Genomic DNA, 17,855 nt, shown 5'->3' on the forward strand with positions numbered 1-17,855 from the left:
CTTCTGCCCTCGGTAATAAGTCGCCGTTTTAAAAATTGGAGAGGAATTGAGAGAGACGTAAATTTGGACTTTAGAAAACGAAAGGCTGGCGCTCTCCGTTTAAAATGTCCCGATTTTCTCGTAACTTTCATTGTCGGTGCTTTCATATGGTCTATCGACCGGTTATAAAACAACCAGTAGTAAAACCTCGGTCAGCCTGCGGTTTACCTGTCCCTCCCGTTCTCTCCTCTCTCTCTCTTTTCTCACTTTATCTCGCCATTACAAAGTGCATCGTAAATTGATGTAAACGTACTGCCGACGTACCGCGCGCGCGCGCGCGCATCGAGATTCTAATTTTCCTCTTGCGTTTAAATATATATAAGTCCTCTTATTAATTTACCCCTTTCGGACGCGGGCGCTTTTGATAACGACAGCGGCAACAAGCGTATTCTTAATCGGATAACCTGAATCCCGATTCAGCTCGGGGAAAATTTAAATCAATTGAATTAAGTTGTTCGTTTTTATCCCGTTTAAGGTGCTTAGCCGTGACTGCGCGATGTAAATCGGACACTTCGTTAAATAATGGGCGCAAATTCCGTTTGCGAGGCACACTGAAGCGTTGAGTAATATTCGTAGCCTCCAAGACCGTCGTTCGGGGTCGTCTCCTCCCGCGTCTTCACCGTTCCATCCGGCCATTAAATCGCGCGGGATCCAGGCGCGCTGTCGAAATACCAACTTTCGCGAGGGTTACTCGACGTGACGCGGCTTTTCGCGCCGGATTAAACGAAGAATTAAACGCTTAATTAAAGTAACTCGCGAGGGCCCCAATTCGTGTAATTGACTGCCGGCGAGTGAGTCAGTTTCCACGGCCGCGTATGGGAACGGTCGAGTAACTCTCGTCACTCGAGATTATTGGATTACCCTTCCCCTTTTCCTGATTTGCATAGATCGGTAAATCAAAGGCTGCGGGAGCCGACAGCGCTGGATCAGCGGGGTCGTGGGCGCCGCCCGCCCTTGAACCAAGATCAATGGGAGTTTTACATTCGATAATTTCGCACCTCCCGAGCCGTGCCGGACGGCGCGCAAATAAAAAAAATTAAATACCGGGGGAAACGGGCGTGATGTAAGAGCGCTGCAATAAAATGATTCATTGTTCCCCGTTCGCTTCTCAAATTAACGCGCTCCGTTCGACACGTGTCGTTAGTCGTTACGCGAGGATGAGAGGGAAACGGTCACGAACGGCCGACGTATCACAATTTACATTTCGATTCCTTCTTTCGCTTACTTCGTACGTTTTTCGCCTCTTTTTTTTTTCTTTTTTCTTTTCTCTCTCTCTCTCTTTCTTTTTTTTTTTTTTTATTCATATCTATGCCCATTGGCCTGTCTCGGTGAGTATTGATCTTTCCTCCCGAAACATCTCTTTTGGTATCAGAGTCTTCTTCGAGTAGCTCTCTCGGTACACGTGTGTGCAAACGACGCGCGATCAATGATCTCGGCTCCTCCGGTGTCAACGACTTTGACAACGCGCGAGGTGGAGGACGGGGTCAGTCACGCGGGTCCATTAAGAGGCCCCATCGCGATCGAAATCGCAGATTCAACGTCGCGTCTATCTCCTAACGATATCCACCTCGTGGCGATCCCCGTTCGTCATGCTTCGCGGGCACAATCGTCGCGGGAAGGGCAAAGAAAGCCCATCGAGACGTTCCGGCATAGAAACACGCCGGATATAGTTAAATAAAGAATCGACGCCTCGGCGTACCTCTCCGAAAAAGTTTTATCGATCGTTCTTTATATTCCGGACATTCACCGTTGAATAATACGAGCGCGAGGGAGAAAAAAGAGAAAACGAAAAGAAATAAAAAAAAAAAAAAGAAAAAGAAAAAAAGAACTGCTCGCCGATGCGCCTCCGGAAGAGTGAAAAGCCACAACTCACACGCACGTCGTCCTCTTTACTCGAAAATATTTAGCTTGTATTTCGAAATTTTCTTGCGCGCGTTATCGCTGTTGAACAGTTTAATATTGACGATCGGATCACACATCTGCGCGCAAAAAAAAGGAAAAAGAAAAAAAAGAGGAAAAAAAAAAAAGAAATTGATGCGTTATTCATATCTCCTCGCGATATTTTGTGTAATATGGAAATGAGCACTTGAAACGGACGCGTACACGTGCTTCTGCGGTTTTGATATTTATCACGGTGTCTGTCTTGATAAATAAAACCAAAAACCAGCTCGCCGCATATTTTATTTACATGATCCGCAACGCTTAAGAGCACCACGCAGAAGAGGAGTAATTAATTTTCGTAACTCGCTCGCGCATAAAAATCGATCCTTCTCTGCGGCGGCTCTCCCTGCCCACGGTCGTTCGCGAGAGATATCGCGAATAAAAGCGATAAAAAAGAAATAAAAAATAGGAGAAAAGAAAAAGAAAAAAGAGAAAGGGGACACCTACCGAGGTCTAAATTATTCGCAGCTTCCGTAAACAGCAATTTCTTTTTTTTTTTTAATTTTTTTTTTAAGGGAGATGGGCTTCCGACGACGAAGGGAGATATCGGTCACGTCGATTTATTTGCGGCGCGCATTTTCTCGCGCCTCGAAACCGGACTGACGTCCTCGGTCGGGCAATCTCCGCCGCAACAGGAACAACGTTTTCCCATTTGGCAGTCCGAAACCGAAGACAGCCCGCGACGCCGTCGTGCTCCTTCCCCGTGAATTTTTCACCCGATAAATCTGTCGTCACCAGGCACCGGCGCTATGCGGGAATAAGTAATGACGTTCGCAGGGCACGAAGAGGTTCGGGCACCTCTCACCTCCCTTCCGGGTCGATTGTCTCTCGCTTATACGCCGAGGACTCCGTGCCTAAGTTTAATACCGTGGATTTTCTATAACGTCCTCCCGCGGACCTCTCGATACCTCTTAAACTTCGGCAATTATGCAGGGGATGGCCCCATAAAGAAACGTCCGTCGCAACCGCGGCCGGATAAATAGCTTTCGTTGGTCTTCTTTCTTTCGGTTCATACATTCAGCGCGACGTGAAATTCCGAGGGTAACTTCGCCGGTAGCGCGAAGCCCACTTTCGACGATTTACTACTCTCTTCGGATCTCGAGAACGGAATTCCATATTGTGATTTCGTACCGCCGCGCTTTACGAGACTGTACATTAACGCTTCACGCCGCGTGCACGGAAATCTACACGGCGAAGTAACGTTCTGTCCTAAATATATTTTAAATCGATCGACCGAATCCGGATGCGAGCTACGGAGATTCCGTCCGAGATGACTCCCCGCTGGCTCCCTGCGCGGCGGCGCCTGGCGCCGCGATAAGAGCGGCGTTAACTTAATTTCTCAAACGTACGCCAAAATCCAGACTTTAATCCCGCATTCTAAAGAGAAGCGGGAAAAAAATTTGTGTAATTTTTCTTCCGGGGGTGGAGGAAAAAGTTTCTATCAGGACGTCCAATCTTCGCGACGCCCGTCAACCGCGAGATGGATCTCGCTCGAGGGGGAAGAGAACGATACAGTTCCGCGTATATCATACGAGGGGGTGGGAGACTTTTTTCAAGAAACGACCGACGACGACGACGTCTACTCTTCCGCGCCAGAAACTGCTTTTAAGGCGGTACGAAGTTTTCTCCGCTGCGAGACGGGGCACTGACACAGTTCTATCGAATTACTTATCAAAGCCGCAGAAGGCGGCTGCTCGATGCGCGCTGGCCGAGTTGCGACGATCGGGCTCGTCCTGGACCAACTCGGCGTATCAGGTTCGACGTTCGCCGGCTTATCATAACGGATATTAGCGACCGCAAAAGCCGACGTCTCGCTCGCGTTTCGCGTCCCGGTGCCGTGTTTTTCTCGCTCGAACGCGATCGTTCCGCTGGCACTTCGACGGAGAGGCTCCCGAGATCTCGCGATCTAGACACTTTCAGATAATCGGCCACTCGATCAGTCCGTATTATGCAGCTCTCGATGTACGTATAATCGCCGCCTTCCGACACGCGTTGCGTGAGGACGCTATTACTCTTGAAATTATCCACCGCTTCGAAAAGCGATAAACAACATTTTCTCATTACTTGGGGATCGATTCCGATCACGACGGTAGGAAAGGAGAAACAAATCCGCCGTCACGATGATTACACGGACGGTCGTGGAGATCCGCGCTTAGTGACGGGCGTCTGAATCCCACCCCCTTCCTCTTGAAACTTTTCAAACAATTCGATCGTATAAGGATTCGAATTGCTTCAAATATTATCGGAAAGTAGAAGCTCTGAAATTCTTGAAAGTCCCAAGTACCTAGAAAATCTTTCCGTAGAAAAGTGTCCGCATGTTTAAAACGTTCCAAATGCTTGAAATAAAATTGTTTCTCGCGCCGGCTGAAGGGCTGAAATAAAATCTCGCGTTGCAGTAAAGTGTTGTAGAAAGATAAAACATTATTTTAAAATATTGAAGATTTTCGAAATAAAAAAAAAGAAAAAAGAAATGAAAGAAAGAGAAAAGAGAAAAAAAATAAAATAAAACATAAAGTAAAGAAGGAAAGATTCTTAGTTTCGATTCGTATTTCACGTACCTGACAATTCTTCGTCGGAAATTAAGTGACCTGAGTTATAGGTCCCGAAGAAGCACGCGAGATGACAGCTGGTCATGGCGAGAGGAAGCTGACCAGGCTCTCGTTACGCATGGCGTTCACGAAGAACCGCGGACGAGAAAATGGAAATAAACGTTGGTCGGATGTGCGACGTTCTGGACCAGAGTTCTGATTAATAATCGCCTGGAGTCGCTGGGCGATTTAAAAAGAAAAAAAAAGAGAAAAAAAAAGGAAGAAAAGTCCCACCGTGATTGTGACTCGGCCTCTCAACGTAATTCCACGGCTAATTTCGATCTTCGACACGCTACGGCGCACGCGGGCCGCGATATGCGTAATCTGCACCGGCGATGTTATTTATGACGACGTTATCGTGTACTTTTCATACATTTATAACGGTAACATCCTTTTTCGCATACATATTGAACACCTGAAGAGACGCGGGAGAGGGTGGGCGACGAAGAGAGCGAGAGAGGATCAAAATACATTTCCATGATTTAATTATTAAATTGTATTTCACGTAAATATGGAAAATGTCGAAAAATAAATAACAAATGAAATATTGCCCGGCGGGATAAAATCGCTACTCGATACGCGCATTCGCATAAAACTTTATCGGACAACCAACTATTGTTGACGGCAATAAATACCCCTTTTCCTCTCGGTATTGTTAAAATCGTTTTATTGCGTGTGACGGGATCCGCGAGCGCGAATCCTCAGAAAATCGCGGGAAAAACTTCCTGGCGAAATATGGAAACTGCGCGGCGCCGAGTGTGTACGCGCGACGACGGAACGCGAATTTCGCTACACGCGATAAATTTTCGGGAATGTCGTCGGGCACGGAAATTAATTAATACCGTTTCACGTGCCCGTTACAGCCATAAATAACGTAAGGCGTTTTGGGCCATTATCATCCGGCGGCCGCGGGTAGTTCGAATTTCTGATATAAATTGGCGACTCTCTCTCGTTCCTCGCGAACAATAGCGGCCTAAAGCATTTTCGTGTTCGGTATTTGTGTTCGGGCAACAATGTAAAAGGGCCCCGGCGAAAATGAAATACGCGTGTACGTCGGGATACCGAAAGTGCACGCATCCATCCGGGTTGTTGGTGCATGCATATGGAAATGCACCTCGCGCATGTACTCGCACATATATGGATTACCGCACTGGTTTGTTCAATTGCAAAGTCATAAAATTGTGCATTGATCAGAACTGCAGATTTAATTACCAAGCACAAACAAGAATCCGAGTGGAACGTAATCGGTTGGTAATTGGAGAGCTTCGATTAAGATGAATTATTAGCGCGCGTCAGATAAATAGGTGCATTTAAAAGAAAAAACAATAAAACAAAAAAATAAAACGTACTCTTTGAAGGAATAATTGGTGTGATTTTTTTTTTACTTTTTTTGTTTTGCTTTGTCCTTTTTTCTTCTTTTTTTTGTTAAAAATCGTAACTTTTTGATGGTGATTAAAACTTCAAAAATTTGTACGATAAATACAAAAGGAGGATTTTTGTTTAATACAAATATTAAAAAAAAAAAATCTCCATCAACTTTCAGCACAGTACGTTTCAGCTGCGTATTTTCATTTTTGCATATTTCATGCAATTTTTTACGATTTTCACAGGAATGAAGATGAGTTTTCAAGAGGATGGAATACCTATTTCTTCCCCGCACTGTCCGAAATTTAACATTAAAATACAACGTGTCATTTATACGTAACTTCCAAATAAAATTGTAAATTTTTTAAACACGGGACACGCGTGTCGCGTGAACGTGAGGAGTAATAACAAATTTGAAAAAAAATGATAGAAATCTAATATTTATTTTCAATTAACTGGCCTGTCTCCTCGCACGCGAACAGCGGGAGGAGACAGGCTCTTAAGAATTTATCAAGTCGCAACGCGCCGATCGGTGCCGTCCACCACGTCGCCGCCGCGGGCTCGCATCTAATCGTAGACAAAATGAGAGATCGGATTTCGAGGGGAGGGATACTTACCGACGTACCGCGGACACGCGTGCAATTACCCGCCAGTTTCAGCGTGATTTATCGCTCGTACGTTTCCGCTAAAGCAAACAGGGCGTGCACACGCGGGCCGAACGGGCCGTGCGCGCCCGAGTTACAAAACTCATTAGCATACGTAATGGACGTGGAACTGTGCGCAAAAATAAAGGGGAGAAAAGGGAGAGGGGGACCGGAGTCGAGGAAAATTCGAATAAAAGTCCCGGCTGGATCAATTTGCGTGTATACCTGGATACCCGCAAATTGATCCTCCCCCCCCGCGCTGTCCCGCCCGTCGTCACTGCGGGGCACGTTTTATCCATCCGATCGCGCCACGAACATTTTCGGATTGTGAGTCAGTGTTGCAGTCACTCGTAACCCGATTCAAACGAAAAATAACAGGTTAACGAGCACGGCGATGCATCAAACGTATAACAACCTGCCTCTACGGGGATCACCGTCGAGAATAATCATTCAATAATCACGCCAGTCACCCGCACCGCTTTAATAAGAAGTGGACGAGGTATATACCTCGTCGAAGAAATTTGCGTTCCCCTTACGAATCATTATCGATAAATTAATAGATAAATTTCAACTACCTACGCGGTCATCCTTGCGATCATTAAACTTCAACATTTCTTCCTTAATGGACTACTAATAACGTTAATACTAATCACAGAGCTACGTCACTCGATCCGAGTCGCTTCGAGAATTTCAACGTGGCACGAGGATCTGGTGGAGATCTTGTTATCTCATCTATTTCGTTGGAGCTCTCTTCTTTCTTTTCCTTCTTTATTTTATTTTATTCTATTTTTTTTTTTTTTTACGAAAGGTATAAAAAGGTGTACTCCAAGGATGGAACTGTCGCAAGGAGCGACGGATTTTTAAATGGGATTTCCGCCGTAGCTCGTTCGCGAGGCGTACATCCGGCGAATTCGATGCTCTCCTTATATTTCGTCGGTTCGCGTGTCGCGGGAGGATTTTCTACCCGCCTCTGATCTTCCCGCGGGCCCATAATCGCGAGTGAGGAGACGCTTAAGGGAAACGACGGAAGAAAGGCGGAGTACGTGGAGCTTTTCGACGTGGGTCTTCTCTCCTTAAGGACGGCAACGATGCTCTCGGGGTTGCGAGCAGTCGATGTCGGACGGGAGAGAAACTGCTACGACAGTACGGTAACGGCGAGGCGGAATTTGGGGAATGGAGTCCGCTCGGAGCAGCCGGTCCATGGAAGGAACCAATGTACCGTGAGAAAGCGAATCCAGTCGAAACGACAGAAATGCCGATGGCGATGCCGGGAGCGAAAACGACGATGCGGGACGTTCGCGGGGGGAAATGCCGATTGTTACGATCAGCAAAAGTCCATCTCATGACAAATATACGGTCTCTTCTTTCCGCCCTAATTGCCCCGCGCTATCATTTTCGAGTCGCGGAGATGAATGACGTTGAGGGACCGGGATGTTGTGGCGAACGGAAGAGAGTGGAAATGGCGGAGTAATTGCGCGATACCGCGACGACAAAGAAAGCGGAAAAGCGTGGGTATATAGAGTGTATCGCGCGGTAATAACCGGTTCTTTGACGAATTAAAAGTTAATTTTCTCTTCAGCCCGCGGAGCCGCCGGTGGTACCGATTGTTTTCGCTTCGGTGGAACGGGAATGGTATTAGAGCTCGTCAGAGTCTCCTAATTTTTTTTTTTTTTTTTTTCCCCCTTCGAAAGTTAGCGGATCCGCGATTGATTTTCCGAAATAACGGATCCTATTTCGGTCTCCGCGAGCGAGCGAGCGGACGCGCGGAACCCGGAGGAAGGAGGTTGGACGTCTCGGAAAAGCCGCACGGGAAAATTTAATATCCTACCCGCGTCCTAATTTCATCCGGAGTTGCTCGTGTTCGACGTTAACTTTCTGCGTCTCGCGATCTCCGGCTTACGACGGCGCCTCGCGCGTCTCGACCCTCGTCCGCTAATAGCGACAAGTTACTTCTGACCCGTCAGCGGTACAGACCCTTGCGCGACGCCTCTATATTTAGACCCGGGTCGAACCACCAGAACGGCGAGAAAACACAAAAGAAAGCACAGAAGCGGCAGATACGCGGCGAGCGGCGGCGGCGGCGGCGGTGCCGGGATGAGAGACGGGGGAGTGAGAAAACGCGAGGAAGGACCCGGCGATATCTCGAACGGCGAAAGAAATCGGATTATGTCCACCCGTTTGGGAGGACCTCGCGACTTCTGGCTCGCAGCTGCGCGAGTCGGCGGAGGCAGATCGCAAAAACGCCGCGACGCTCAAAGAAGGCCCGCCCGCCGCATCGCCGCGTTCGCCTCGATGCTCCGACAATAATGCAGGAGACAAGAAGTTCGTCAACTCCTTGATCAGGCTCCCGGTAACTTTGGAACTGCCGCGGAAAGGCACCGCAGAGAAGAGAGCGCCGTCGATGTTCAATAATTAAACGTCAAGCGCGCTAGACAACGTGAAATGTTAATCTTAGGCCGGCTATCTTTCGCTGAGCCGAATCGTCGGTAAGATATATCGGGGAGAAAGATAAAAAGCAACGTCTTCCGATACTTTTGTTATAACGAACGTCGAACCGAAGATTTAATGGCCGGCGTTGTTGGACATCGCGGCTTCGTGCGGTTTATATTCGCTGCTTCGCGTACAAGAATCGACTGCGGTAAGGCCGACGCTGTAAATTGCAGTCGGACAATATGCGGCAAGAAAAAGAACAGCGAATTTATGAACGCCAAGCTGAACACGACGCAGAAGCGTATTTAACGATTCATGGGCCGTTTTTGTTCCTATTTCTGGAGTTTAATTTCTCCGTGGGTCCTTCGCCGGTGAAAGGTTTCGATATAGAATTTATAATATACTTGCGAGCAGAGCCCGATAATTGTTTGACTTGTTAACACTTTTGTATATGCATTTTTCGAACTTATATATGCATATTTTACTAATGCGTTTTTAATAAAAAAAAAATTAAATTAAAGACAATAAAAAAATAATTTCTGTTATTAGTTTATCGATTAAACTCGCTGTCTCTTTTTTTTTTTTATTAGATGAGAAATAGTTATCTTTTGAAAACTAAGTGAAATGTTCAACGATCGAACAGCAAAATGGTATTCTGTGTCAAATATAACCGTTATTTACATATAATGTACGTCCATTTTGATAGTTCTGCTGATGGCGCTTAATCGGAGCAGAGTTCCCCATTTTGCCATTTGGTCAACCGTAATTGATTATATTCAAATAGCGACGCTCGCCGGCTGCGAAAATTCAACTTTCCGCTAAAGCGAGATAAAGTCGTCGTCCCCCTTCCCGCGAGTTACTTCGGCGTGGAAACCAGCAAATGAGTTTCAGAGGAGGAATATTGTTTTGTTAATTATTAACACAATTTATATACCTCAAAGCGAGGAACAAACTTCTACGAAACTGTCGATTGAAAAAGAATTCATTACCTTGCGAAAACGCTGATCCTTTTTCAGGTAAGTAAAAACTTAAGAAATCCATCTTTATCGAATGTAAAATTCAGTAATGATTTCTTTTCTTTTTTTTCCCCCCTTCCCTCCCTCTCTCTCTTCGTGCGATTAATAAATATATAAATTCTTGATTTCAATTCCAATCGACGTTTCCCTGACAAGCTCTCGACTCGATTGCGTGCAACGCTTTTCTCAGAGTGCGGCAGAGACCCACCGATAATCTTCGCGTTGCTGCACCGAGCGATTAGAGCTCGAGGTGTTAAAGGTTTTCCCCCCCATCTCCGGTTAATAGGCATTTCTGATCTATCTCGCAACTTACCCATCACGGCCGAGAGTAGTATCAAACAAACCGCCAAGCCGCTCATTTTCGCTGATGGATCTGTTGTCTCGCGCAACACCCGCTTCGCTTCAATCTTCTATCGGCGATCCTTCAGACCTCCCGCTGCTCCGTGCCTTATCAGTACCCGAGTTAGTGCCAAGAGAAAAAGAAGCCGGAGCCTTTCCACTTCCCGCTCTTCCGATTACTATTTGCCTCGGCTTCCTATTGATTTCATACGGGACATTAGTACACAGCCGCCGTTGTAAGACTAATAAAATATCGACGTGAAAAATCTATCTTTTTTTTCCCCTCCCCTTCCTTCGGCAATTATTTCAGCGACAATTCGAATACTTCTTTTTATAGCATCGCGTATAGTCGATGGAAGAGAGGTGAACGCCCGCCCAGCACGTACGCTCCAAAGTTTATTCCACGGGAGGAACTCTTAAGAAAGAGACGATTAGAATTTAGCGCGTAATATTTACATATTTTTGCATTCTCCCGTAAAGTAACCGCTATAACGGGAGATAATTTAGGCTTTTTCCTTCGCGATTGTTTCGCGGAAACGAGGAATTAAATGATGCTAGACTATCTGTCTTCGTAGGCCTCACTTTAGCGATATGATGCAGTTTGTATGTCACCGTTGCGCCTAACCGCGTACGAGGGAGGCTCGCCTGGCGTCGTCGGGGAAAAGCGCAGCGCGCTAAGAGTATCCACGCGGATGCTGTGACTGACGGCCGTCAAGCTGCCACGACACGCACACGGGACGGGACCAGTTCGAGGACCGAGTTAGACTGAACGCAAGTCTGCGGTTCTCTCTTCGAGTTCTCTCAGCCCTACCTAAGGTACAAGGCGTATGGTACACACGGAGTGCGGCTCGCCTGTGTGGATAACGTTTTCTTCCATCATTAGCCGTACACATAAATACACACGAGCGCGCACACACGCGCGGCGATGCACACGCGCGGACGATTATAGTGCGCGTGTGTGTTTGTCGTGTGTATCCGAAATTTTGTTAGTTTCTTTTTTCTTTTTTTTTTTTTTTTTGTTAGACGGAGAAATTGAAAAGTATAATATTTCGTAAAGAGCGCCTTCAGGATTTCGTACTTTCGGAAAATTATAATTAAGATAATTAATGCGCGCTGGCACGTGAGTGCGTAAAAGGATGGGCGAAATCTTTACTTCTTACAAAATTTACAAATTTACAATACTTCTTGCAAACGCAATGCTCTCTCAAAGAGGATTTTTAATATAATTTTCTCTAACTCCGTCTTTCTTTTTAAATATATGTTTCTTTTTTCCTCTTTCCTTTTTTTTTTTTAATACAACATTGTCTACATGGTGAATAAAATTGTAAAACTATGTTAGTACACGTAGCACCTAATTAAATTATTTTACATTATTTCTTTCACACGTAGCCACGTTTATACAAATAATTCGGACAATGGCACAAAATAATTAATGTAAAACAAATGTAATAGAACAATGCAACATTTTTTTTTTTCTTTTTTTTCGTAGTCTTTCAACCTGTGATTTTTCGCGAACGATAGTTATCGCTCAACTATTTTTCCCAAAATACAGAATAGGATGGAAACGATAGAAAAATATGTTATTGGCAAAATTACATGTTTTTCGTCGAGGATGGTTATTGAATTCCGTGATACAGAAAAATGATTTTTTTTTTTTTTATCTCGCTGGCGTGCGAAAATTTTAATTTACTATTCGCTACACCCGGACACGCTGCCCGCTGCAAATAATTGTGAAACGCAACAACAGCTTGGTTAACAATTACACGACGACCGCTTTTATTTCGCCCATCGGAAATAAGACGAGACCTGTAACGATAACAGCGGACTTAGCGGATCTCTCGAATGTGATACTCTTCTCATTTCCTATTTAATTTCCTTTTCGTCCCACAATATTATCGAATAATTTTATATGCAATTAAAATCATCGCCTTTTATCTCTTTTTCCGTCTGAGAAGATTTTTTTCCGTCAGAAGGAAAAATATCAAGATTAATCCTGCTTTTCTTCTATCGAGAACCCTTTACATCATTAAATTAAATGATATTACGTTAGGGGAATTATTTTCTATGTGGAATAATAATATATTCCATTTATCGTAAATAAATTAATGACCGTATAAATAATATTAATAAAATGTTCCTTAACTGCTGGGCATTTATGCTAAAATATTGCCAAGCAATTTTTACGTAAGGAAAAGTATTCTTTCCATCTTTCACGAACATAAATGTTTTTCTATAAATAAATACGTACAAAGATGGAAACCGGTAATTTTTTTCTTTAAACGGCTTTATTGTGAATTTATCGAATAACTTAATAAAGTAAAGTAACGTTCCTTTTCATTAAAAAAATATCTTCTATTAACCGTTCAAGTGCCATGCAACGCGCTGTTCATATTTTATACTGACTAGGCATTACAGAGCACGCGCCTCGCGCACGTCATTTGCTCTTCCTTCGTTCTTAAAGAAAATTGTTTCATATTTAATAACTTTCAGCATCAAACTACGGATGTATGATATCTTACATAGTACTTTAAGCACAACTGTAATTTCCTAAAATATAATTTAAATATACATTCGAGCAACAATTATATTCATTTTTTTTTTTTAAGTTATTTACTTTCACGGCGTCAAGTGAACCAAACGAGAGAACGTACGATCAGCTTTAGTATCGAACAACAGCTTTTTTCGCCGCTGATATTTTTATTCATTTTTACTGTAAAACCATGTTTGACGAGGTAACTCTCCTGTTATTTAAAAAAAAAAAAAAACGTTAACAATTGCATAAATAATAATTAATCCTTAATTAATAAATAAAACAGACAGGTAATTTAATTCCATGCTCATATAGGTCATTCAGAAATTTAAAATAAAGAAATTGATCCGTCAATTCCGAGGTTTGTCGATGCTGAGACTCCGAAAACGTATGCGAAATAACAGAAGTTTAGAACGAGAAAAGAAGTTGATCGAAGACCGGATGCCGTTCCCGCTATTTCTACCGCTATCTTTGATCGACGAGGGGAAGCACGAGTTGCACGTTACTTGATGGTAATAGAAATGGTAAAACAGAAGTCTTACCATCGAAACCTCCGAGCTTACTAAAATAGTGTAAAAACATAGAAAAATGTACAGTTAATTAAAAATACATTTACAAAAATATAACAGTTCTTAAATGAGAGTCGTATTTTTTGTAAAATTATGTCATCTTAATTTTCAGACAAATTGGTTTAGAATTACAATTTTAGATTGCACATTGGAATTAAAAGCATCAAGAAATGACAAAAATTCTATCAAACGTCTATTCCTTGTCACAAACATTTTGTAGTTACATTTTTACTTAAATTTTCCTTTATATTTTAAATACAGAAAGTGAACACATCGATACATAATTAATTTCAGAAAATATACATATATTCATGACAATTTATTATCAGTATTAAATTTTGTAAATAATTTATCTTTATTAATTTTCTTTATTTGTATTTTATACCATCAATATACATTAGTTATTAAAAAAAAATAGTACAAAGTTTAATTTATAGATTTAAAAAAAATTTAAATTACAATCTATAATTACAGAGTAAGATCTAAATTACAGAGTATTTATGACAGCTGTCGAAAGACAAAATATATTATAATATACAAAACTGATCATTTTATTCGTCAAAATAATATACTGATAATTTTTTTTTTATATACGAGTGGAATAAAATTAATAAATCAGGTAACAGATTTTATTATAATAAAATTAAACTATTTAATTCAATTCAACACAATATTAAATTGTGGTATCAGACATTTCCGCCTCTAAGCCGCAGTACAAGGTGAAGTGTTGATTCTTTTTGAATATTATAATCGGACAAGGTTCGCCCGTCTTCCAGCTGTTTACCGGCGAAGATCAATCTCTGCTGGTCCGGAGGGATGCCTTCTTTGTCTTGAATCTTAGCCTTGACGTTCTCAATCGTGTCAGATGCCTCCACTTCCAAGGTGATGGTCTTTCCCGTTAAAGTTTTCACGAAGATCTGCATACCACCACGCAGACGAAGTACTAAATGCAGAGTAGACTCCTTCTGAATATTGTAGTCGGAGAGCGTACGTCCATCTTCAAGTTGCTTTCCAGCGAAGATCAATCTCTGTTGATCCGGTGGGATTCCTTCCTTGTCTTGAATTTTGGCTTTGACGTTTTCAATTGTGTCCGACGCTTCAACTTCCAAAGTAATTGTTTTACCTGTCAGCGTTTTAACAAAAATCTGCATGCCACCACGAAGCCTTAAAACCAAATGCAGAGTGGATTCTTTTTGAATATTGTAGTCAGAGAGCGTACGTCCGTCTTCAAGCTGTTTTCCGGCGAAGATCAATCTCTGCTGGTCCGGAGGGATACCTTCTTTATCCTGAATTTTGGCTTTAACATTTTCAATTGTGTCGGATGCCTCTACTTCCAATGTGATGGTCTTTCCTGTCAAGGTTTTGACGAAGATCTGCATACCACCACGCAGACGAAGTACTAAATGCAGAGTGGATTCTTTTTGAATATTGTAGTCGGAGAGCGTACGTCCGTCTTCAAGCTGTTTTCCGGCGAAGATCAATCTCTGCTGGTCCGGAGGGATGCCTTCTTTGTCTTGAATCTTAGCCTTGACGTTCTCAATCGTGTCAGATGCCTCTACTTCCAAGGTGATGGTCTTTCCCGTCAAAGTTTTTACGAAGATCTGCATACCACCACGCAGACGAAGTACTAAATGCAGAGTGGATTCCTTCTGAATATTGTAGTCGGAGAGCGTACGTCCGTCTTCAAGCTGTTTTCCGGCGAAGATCAATCTCTGCTGGTCCGGAGGGATGCCTTCTTTATCCTGAATTTTGGCTTTAACATTTTCAATTGTGTCGGATGCCTCTACTTCCAAGGTGATGGTTTTTCCTGTCAAGGTTTTGACGAAGATCTGCATTCCACCACGCAGACGAAGTACTAAATGCAGAGTAGATTCCTTTTGAATATTATAGTCGGAGAGCGTACGTCCGTCTTCAAGCTGTTTTCCGGCGAAGATCAATCTTTGCTGGTCCGGAGGGATGCCTTCTTTGTCTTGAATCTTAGCCTTGACGTTCTCAATCGTGTCAGATGCCTCCACTTCCAAAGTGATGGTCTTTCCCGTCAAAGTTTTGACGAAAATCTGCATACCACCACGTAAACGGAGAACCAAGTGCAGAGTGGATTCTTTCTGAATATTGTAGTCGGAGAGCGTACGTCCGTCTTCAAGCTGTTTTCCGGCGAAGATCAATCTCTGCTGGTCCGGAGGGATGCCTTCTTTGTCTTGAATCTTAGCCTTGACGTTCTCAATCGTGTCAGATGCCTCTACTTCCAAGGTGATGGTCTTTCCCGTCAAAGTTTTCACGAAGATCTGCATACCACCACGCAGACGAAGTACTAAATGCAGAGTAGATTCCTTCTGAATATTGTAGTCGGAGAGCGTACGTCCGTCTTCAAGCTGTTTTCCGGCGAAGATCAGACGCTGTTGGTCAGGTGGGATGCCTTCTTTGTCTTGAATCTTAGCCTTGACGTTCTCAATCGTGTCAGATGCCTCCACTTCCAAAGTGATGGTCTTTCCCGTCAAAGTTTTGACGAAAATCTGCATACCACCACGTAGACGGAGTACTAAATGCAGAGTAGACTCCTTCTGAATATTGTAGTCGGAGAGCGTACGTCCGTCTTCAAGTTGCTTTCCAGCGAAGATCAAACGCTGTTGGTCAGGAGGGATGCCTTCTTTGTCTTGAATTTTCGCCTTTACATTTTCAATTGTATCAGAAGCCTCAACTTCAAGAGTGATGGTCTTCCCAGTCAACGTCTTTACGAAGATCTGCATGGTGCTCTGTAAAAAAAAAACGTATTATATAAATTCGTTTATTGCACATTTATAAAATTTATTAACGGTTTCATATTTTGCAATATATCGTACAAAATTAATTTATAAATGCTAAAATGTCTACAAAAATGTATATTATATTTCTAACTTCGTTGAAGAACTGCACTTAAAAACTCGCACTGGTAAGTAAAAGTTGCTTGGTAACTGTTCAGAGCTGCTTGTATGACGCAGCAAAATCGACTGCCATTTTGATGACCGAATTTACATCGCTATCTAGCAAGCTTCCCGACGCCATGTCACGATTCAGAGAAAGCATTACAATTTATGTTGGACTGATCTAAAGGCTTTCCGCGAATTTCCTACATCTTTTCACGCATATGCAAATACGAATCGACTTTTCGACTGAATCTCGGGATATCCTAATCCAATAAAATATGCCGATCGAAGCAACCTTACTGCATACATATACATATTCACTCCGCGGTTCCGCCTAGCAACAGGCACGAAACGACGATCGATATTGCGTGCATCTGATGATTCATGGATAATAAAGTCGTGCGTCACGTCAAATACTGCGTATCGTCGCCAAAATCAAGATTACTATTATAATTCCATTCTTCGTTCACGTAAATTAAATTTTTAGCCAGGAGAAAAAAAGAAAAAAAAAGAAAGAAAAAAAATTCGTGAACCAGGAATTAAATATTTTCTAATTTAAACTAATACAATGATCATACCTTTTGTTTGAAAGCTTCTTTTCGTATCTCACGTAGAACGATTTGAGAAATGCTCAAGGACACTTGTCTGTACGAACTCACAGAAACTATTGAGCCCCCGAGCGAGACTAATGTCGCTTTTATACCGTGACTCTGGCTTGCATTCGTACGTGCGTTTGATTGGTCGAACAGCGTCCACGTCGCCGTGGATTGGCTCGCTGGTAGCACGTCATGCTCCGTATGACTTGCGCTTCGCGTGTCTCGTATCGATTTGGAACAAAGAACGCTCTGGAATATTCTGTCGACATATACATATACATGCAGGGCATTACAAAATTAATCGGTCGTTTTCGAGTAGCGATACATTTTTTTTACATGGAACAGAGTATATTATATGTGAAATAGACGTGCTTAAAATATCTGTAATTGGCTAGTTATTCATTTTTATTTCTACCATTTAACGAAGGCGACGACTCGAGAAAGAAATGACACGGTTAATTTTGAGATATACTATACACGTATCTAACCTGTTTATCAGATATGGAAACTGTTATAATTATCTGCTTTTACGTTAATCTTTAATTAATTTTCTCAGTATCACAAATAAAATATTAATCACGCAATTATAATGAAACTTTTTCTTTTTTTAATATTACATTGACGTTTCAATGTGCACATTATCAGCACTGAAAATGTATAGATTACGTCACGTGTATTATAAATTTTTATATAGACAATGAATATCGTCATGCGACTTAAATAAACTAATAAAATAAGCTCTTGAGTCACAAGTTATTTGTAACTGACAACAAATTACTCTTTTCACAATAATTTAGAAATTAACTTTGATGAGTCAAATGTGCATTCAACAGTTATGCTGTTCTTTTCTCGAGTCGAGATAAAATATTTTTAATTTCTGTTCTATAATTGGACG

General features: G+C 42.6%; 2 protein-coding genes across 3 annotated transcripts in view; both read right to left on the minus strand.

Annotated features, from left to right (window-relative positions):
• LOC139104005 (fibrillin-2) overlaps positions 1-4,614 on the minus strand; it is a 30,610-nt gene extending 25,996 nt beyond the window's left edge. The window contains exon 1 of the mRNA XM_070659224.1: positions 4,539-4,614. Coding sequence (XP_070515325.1) covers positions 4,539-4,614 — 76 coding nt within the window. The remainder of the gene's footprint in view (positions 1-4,538) is intronic.
• A 9,027-nt stretch (positions 4,615-13,641) lies between these two features.
• On the minus strand, positions 13,642-17,096 carry Ubi-p63e (Polyubiquitin-63E). 2 transcript variants are annotated; one of them, XM_070659321.1, is made up of 2 exons: positions 16,943-17,096; positions 13,642-16,214 (listed from the first exon to the last, which is right to left on the minus strand). In XM_070659321.1, the coding sequence occupies exon 2, from the start codon at positions 16,206-16,208 to the stop codon at positions 14,148-14,150; it is 2,061 nt and encodes a 686-aa protein (XP_070515422.1). In that variant the 5' UTR covers positions 16,209-16,214; positions 16,943-17,096; the 3' UTR covers positions 13,642-14,147. The 2 variants fall into 2 exon arrangements, with proteins under 2 accessions (XP_070515422.1, XP_070515423.1); XM_070659322.1 differs by lacking the exon at positions 16,943-17,096 and adding an exon at positions 16,357-16,936.
• Positions 17,097-17,855: the final 759 nt, after the last annotated feature.

Source organism: Cardiocondyla obscurior, linkage group LG07 (assembly GCF_019399895.1).
Source record: "Cardiocondyla obscurior isolate alpha-2009 linkage group LG07, Cobs3.1, whole genome shotgun sequence".
Classification (NCBI taxonomy): Eukaryota; Metazoa; Arthropoda; class Insecta; order Hymenoptera; family Formicidae; genus Cardiocondyla; species Cardiocondyla obscurior.

What these genes read in the sequence shown, in the direction of transcription:
- Ubi-p63e (XM_070659321.1), bottom strand. Translation starts at nt 16,208, where the DNA reads ATGCAGATCTTCGTAAAGACGTTGACTGGGAAGACCATCACTCTTGAA.